At 40.2% G+C, this 6,248-nt stretch overlaps 1 protein-coding gene across 1 annotated transcript in view; it reads left to right on the top strand.

The window, feature by feature from the left end:
- The window catches only part of CNGB3 (cyclic nucleotide gated channel beta 3), a gene marked incomplete at its 3' end in the record, with an annotated part of 97,189 nt that overhangs the window by 64,003 nt on the left and 26,938 nt on the right, over nucleotides 1-6,248 (top strand). The window contains exons 15-16 of the mRNA XM_018573503.1: nucleotides 4,180-4,298; nucleotides 4,497-4,643. Of these exons, the coding sequence (XP_018429005.1) occupies nucleotides 4,180-4,298; nucleotides 4,497-4,643 (266 nt within the window). The remainder of the gene's footprint in view (nucleotides 1-4,179; nucleotides 4,299-4,496; nucleotides 4,644-6,248) is intronic.

Genomic DNA, 6,248 nt, shown 5'->3' on the forward strand with positions numbered 1-6,248 from the left:
CCCCTAAACACACCCTCTTAAATAATCTTATGATAATTCTTGTCTTATGATAGTTGCCGCTTGTAAACGGCAGATTAGGGATTCCTGCTGCAGGAAAACGCAAGTTCCTGACACCGGAATCTCTAATCACACCTGAAATATACTGTAGGTGTGAATGGGGCCTAATATACACATACACTAAGTCCATACACCTGCCGATTATCGTACGATTATCACAGGTGATCCTGCGATTGTATGATAAGCAGGTGTATGGGGAGCGTGCGACCGCTTCTACTTTAAGGTCGCACGACTTTCGTCTTCCAAGCACGCTGGAAAACCTGCCGAAAATCGTAAGATTTTCACCCCTTATTAACCCTCCCACACACATAAAATAATATACTCCCCCTTATTAACCCACCCCTCACGCACACAAAATAATAATACACTCCCTCACCTGTTCACGTCTTTGCAGGGAGGAGGCTGTGAAGAGGATCGGTCCCTGGTTTACCTGTGAGTGATTAGTGAGGTCTGCAGCAGACCTCACTATCACCCCCAGATAACCAGGGATCGATCCTCCTCACATACATTCTTTCTTTCGGACGGAGCTCAGAACTGTCAGAGCTCCGGCTGAAGGAAGCCAGAGCTGACAGGAGCAGTAGTTCGAACGTTCGTTTCGGTTTCTGTTCTTATTCGTTTCTTATTCGTTTCGTTCGTTCGTTCGTTTGCAGCAAAGTGACATTTGAGGGGGAAATTTTTTTTTCACCTTCTCTAATGTCACTTTGCTCCAACGAACGAAACGAATAAGAACTGAATAAGAACCGAAAACGAAACGAACGTTCGAACTACCGCTACCGAATTTCGGAAATGGAAATTCGGATTCGTTTGCATTCGTTATGTCTGTAATTCGGAATTCGGATACATCCGAATGTCCGAATTTCCGAAAATTCATCCGAATTTCGATTCTGAACGAAACGAATTGCACATGTCTATCAGGCGCTATTCTTAAAAACTGGGTCCACAGAATATATATACTGTATATATGTACATTATTTGTGTATATATAGGTCCATTAGTGTTATTCACTGATTACATTTATCTCTTATCTTTTGAAACATTTGTGTAACTTTTTTGCTAAATTGACACCCAGATTACCGGCCTTTAATGCCTCTCACATTTAAGTCTATAAGATAATTATGTCAGGTTGCACATTCTTAAGAAAACAGATTTGCAGTTATGGTGAAGTAACATTTGTGCTATGTTGTATTACATTTATTCACTTCCTATTTTAAATAATGGCACTTTGCACTGTATAGATTAGCTGTGCACTTTAAAACAATTTGTTAAAATGACTACTTCAAAAATATGGGAAACACCAAAATGAAGGCTTTTATGCAGACATCTGTTTTCTGTGTTGACAGCTTTGGAAAGCACATATAACAAATGAAAGCTTTAACCTTCAAAACAACATGAATACCAACTGCAAATGTCTTCATTTAGGAGACAAGATATAATCATTTAAGAGCCATAGCAGCTATGATTTAGATATACAGAAGAAAACCACTCTGGAATTCTAACCATATATATTATCTAACAATAAGTAAACACAATTTACCAGCTTAAGACCGAGGCAGCAATTCCATCATTATTTAAAAAATGAAAAGTGTATGAAATGGTTATCTGACATCTAGAGGACCCGTACAGAGAAGGCATGACTTTTCTGACCTAACTGATTATGTGCCTTTCACACTGCTCCCTTGTTTAATCATCACTCTTTCCCCACATTTCGACTATCAGCCATACAGCTAAACCACAAAATTGCCTGAACATTTATCTTTTTTTTTTGTAAAAAGATGTTTTGTCCGTTTGAATGTATCAGTGTAACCGAATGCATCTTCCATAACAAATTAAAGAAAAGTAGTTTCATTTCTGTGCTGCATTCTCTGTAATATAAATTTAATGAAAAAGTCTATCCGAAAGACCATGACCCCCTTTAATGTTTACAGCGCGAGGGGTTGGAGGTGTGGACCGCAAAGATTTCAGGTGTAAAGCTCTTGCTGTTCAAGTCCCTGAGAGTAATGACAAGTCAGTGAATGATTCAATGGAATAGAGGCTGTTTATCAAGCAAATTGATTCTGCTTTGCAAACACCTATATACAGAAAGGTCTAGAAGAGTCATTTCTGAATCCTAGTAAGGAGGTAGTTTCTTAAAGCTTACTGAATGTGTCTGTAATAAAAGTGAAATGGTAAGCAAGTCTTGCCATTGCATAGCAGGACATGTATATTGCTCTATTAAGACTTCTGAAACACTTTGCAATATTTTTCAGGTAAACTTTTTATAATGAATAGATATTTTAGCATTTACCATGTTGATCAGTCAACATGGTAAATGCAAAAATATCTATTAAATAAGAGCATATAGGAACAGGAATAAAATATTGCCAGTACAACTAAGTTGTTACATCAATTTACATATTATATGAGGATAAATACAACACAGCAAGATACAAGAGGAAAAGAACAGAAAAGGGGGTGTTGATGCTATATAAATCCTGTATAACAATAATAATAATAATATACCAGTAAAAAAGACATCCAAATTTCAATATAAGTTAGGTATACCACCTAGGTGACAGGTATCAGCAGATACATAATGCCAACAGATAAATCCTGCCATTGCTGATTTGTTTTTGGTGCAGATTATGAGACTTTATCCCCTTTATCCCTCTGGCTTCATTTTATTATCTTTATCCTTGCTCCGCTACTTCGAACTACTGGCCCAGAACAACAATACATATATCAGGCATATATCCTGGTTGATAGCCCTGTCCACAGTGGCAGCTCTCATAGTTCTTCCTAACAATTTTCTTTAAAGAAGGTCCCAGACAAGAAGAACGTTGTTCCAGCTTTATTGTTCATTGACATACAGTTTTTTGGCCGTATAAATTAATCTTTATGATAAAACTACCCATTTCCCTTAATGTAAACCTAAGCCCTAAATCTAGCCCTGAAACTTTACCTAACTCAAAAATCCTAATGTGTGGCAGATAAGTTGCACTCGGTCTAGTTGTGAATGGGTGTGAAAGTGATCTCTCAAAACCAAAGGGGAGAGATCACCTTCAGATAACAAAATATAATAAAAAATGTTAAATATAAAGTAGATGTCTCCACTGTGGACATCCATGAGGAACCCTCTATTGATCGAATAAACTTTCCACTCAGACATTACGGTAATAAGGAAAGTAATTACTATTTTTTGCAAACCGCAATTTCTCTGAAATGACTGCTTAGGATATTTGAATTTGAGCCTATTAACCCCGTAGTTCCAGTTTTGAGAAGAACTGGAGCGCACTTTGCTGCACCTTACTTTTTATTTTTATTTTTCGTTTTTTATAACGTATCACTTGTTGTTTAACTATTCACTGGATTTTATATATAGGTGCTTTTATTGATTGTTTATTCACATATTATTGCTTCATGACTATGCTTATACGGATGCTTTCAATATAACTGATTTGTTTAGCCAGCTAAAGCTCACCACACACATACAATACACTCAAGTACCACCGGGTTGTGTTTTGCAGCTTCAACCACTAATTCACTATCCCTAGTGGAGACATCTACTTTATATTTAACATTTTTTATTATATTTTGTTATCTGAAGGTGATCTCCCCCCTTTGGTTTTGAGTGATCACTTTCACACCCATTCACAACTAGACCGAGCGCAACTCATCTGCCACACATTAGACTCACTTACACACATAGTTGCTGCTGGTCTATTTAGCTATTTAGATTTTGAGTCACTCATTCCCAGCGCAGTGATTTTTGATTATTATAACTCAAAAATCCTACTCCTTAAGGTAATAATTATCATGGCCAACAGTATACTATTTTGCTGATAATTTTTTTTTAAATCATATTAAAAATGAAATAACAAAACAGAATCTGCCAAATCTTCTGTTCCTAAAATTCTGATGGCAAAATGATGGCACTAAAAACTACCGACAAGATAAATATTATATTGGTCAGATACCACGTCTGGAATCCGGGAGTCTAACTGACTGCATACCACAGAAAATCTTATCACAGCTTCAGGCTTTTATATTCTTTGCCAGCTGTTAGTCTTTCTTTTATTCTGTTATATTGTATTATCATGCAGAAATACTGTATATCTACTAAATGTGTTTTTTTTTCTAACTCAGGGGGAAATTGGAAGAGAAATGTACATAATCAAGCAGGGTGCTGTGCAAGTTCTAGGTGGACCTGATGACAAGAAAGTCCTGGTTACACTGAAAGCCGGAGCTGTGTTTGGAGAAATCAGGTTTAGTTCTGTTTATAGTATAAACTGCATGACATTTAGAAATGTAATCACCTTGTATGATACAATGCAACTCACTCCTTGAAGGATAGCTTCTGATATTCCAACTTTGGCTCAACATGAGACCATCATTTTGTTTTATAATGACCACAACAAGCAGGTGCAATTGACATGATAACTGCAAATCTGAATCTTTTTCAGCCTGCTGTCTACTGGGGGAGGAAATCGGCGAACGGCAAATGTGGTGGCACATGGATTTGCTAACCTATTCATTCTAGATAAGAAGGGTCTCAGTGAGATTCTGATCCACTATCCAGATTCCAATAAACTGCTGACAAAGAAAGCCAAGTAAGATTTTAACTGTTTACTATAGAAATAGGAAAACCATCATGCTGTTAACAAATTGTCCTTTATCATGCTGTTGGGTTGGAAGTCTGCATTAAAATATTTTCTGTCTGAACAAAAATGTTAATGTAGTTTCACATTTTTATCACATTTTTTTTAAAAAGAGTTTTATTGGGTTTTTAACATGTATACAAAAGCATGTAGCATAGGTACATAAATGTTTGTTTTGGTATAGAGCAGGTGTCAGCAACCTTAAACACTAAAAGAGCCATTTGGACCCTTTTCACACAGAAAAGAAAACACTGGGAACCACAAAACCCCTTTGACATCTAAAATGAAGATAACACTGCATATATTGTTTTATACCTTTATGCTATGTATAGGTATATGTGGGCTTAGTAACGCACTGGACTCAGGGCTTAGTAACGCACTAAACCATAGATCCTGCACAGCCCATCTGAGACTCTCTATGGTGGGCTCTGCAGGACCTCAGGTTGGCTGGTCGCCAGGGTCCCTTTCCCTCCTCCTCTTACCTGCTGCTGCTGGGGCCTGGCCTCCTCCACCCCCTCCCCTGTCACCTCTGCCATGCCGCCCCTGGTACAGCTGATACTCATGCCCTCGTACCCCCCGATGGCTGTGTTCTATCAAAGTTTGTGACTACGTTACAATGTGTGGCCGGTGATGTGGTCACACATTTCAATGTAATCCCGCCCAGTTTTTTGGCGGTGGAATGTGTGATCGTCAATAGGTCATGTATTCCAGCTGTTCCAGGGCAGATCGGCATCGCAGATCGTATGTGCAGGGGAACCGATCTGCCCTGGAACAGCTGTTCGGTCCTGCTGTGAGTCCGATCTCACATTCCACCCCACTCACAAAGTCGGATAGAAGTGACATTTCAGGACCGAACAGCTGTTCCAGGGCAGATCGGTTCCCCTGCACATACGATCTGCGATGCCGATCTGCCCTGGAACAGCTGGAATACATGACCTATTGACGATCACACATTCCACCGCCAAAAAACTGGGCGGGATTACATTGAAATGTGACCACGTCACTGGTCACACATTCCAACCTAGTCACAAACTTTGATATAACAGTGGCCCTGCCTAATCATTTAATCAGAGAAATAGATTATAAAATAGGTAACATTACAGCGTAATGTTCCCCATTATAATCCACTTATCTAATTAAATGAAATAACAGCACACAGTGTGCAGTTACACCCGTACCAACCCCTCCCTCCGCCCGGATCCTCATTCGTACTCACCTGCCAAGCCTCACAGCCAGCATCCTAGCCAGACGGTGTGCTCTGCAGGGGGCGAGGCATGTGACACACACTTCTCCTCTCCCGCCGCCTGGTACTAGGGACGCGGCCGGGAGAGGAGGTGAGTCACAGGACCGGCCCCCTTGCTGAGAAGCCCATCGGCAGTGCAGGGACCCTGCACTGCCGCATATTCCACCGGGGGTGCCCAGGACCAGACCTCACTTGGCCCCCCCACAGCCTCAGGCCAGAGCAGTAGTTCCGCCCCTGGACAGGGAGCCGCAGCAGGGGGATGAAAGAGCCGCATGCCGCTCCGGAGCCACGGGTTGCTGACCCCTGGTATAGAG

The sequence above is a fragment of the Nanorana parkeri genome, unplaced genomic scaffold, assembly GCF_000935625.1.
Source record: "Nanorana parkeri isolate BGI_ZX_2015 unplaced genomic scaffold, ASM93562v1 scaffold2404, whole genome shotgun sequence".
NCBI lineage: Eukaryota > Metazoa > Chordata > Amphibia > Anura > Dicroglossidae > Nanorana > Nanorana parkeri.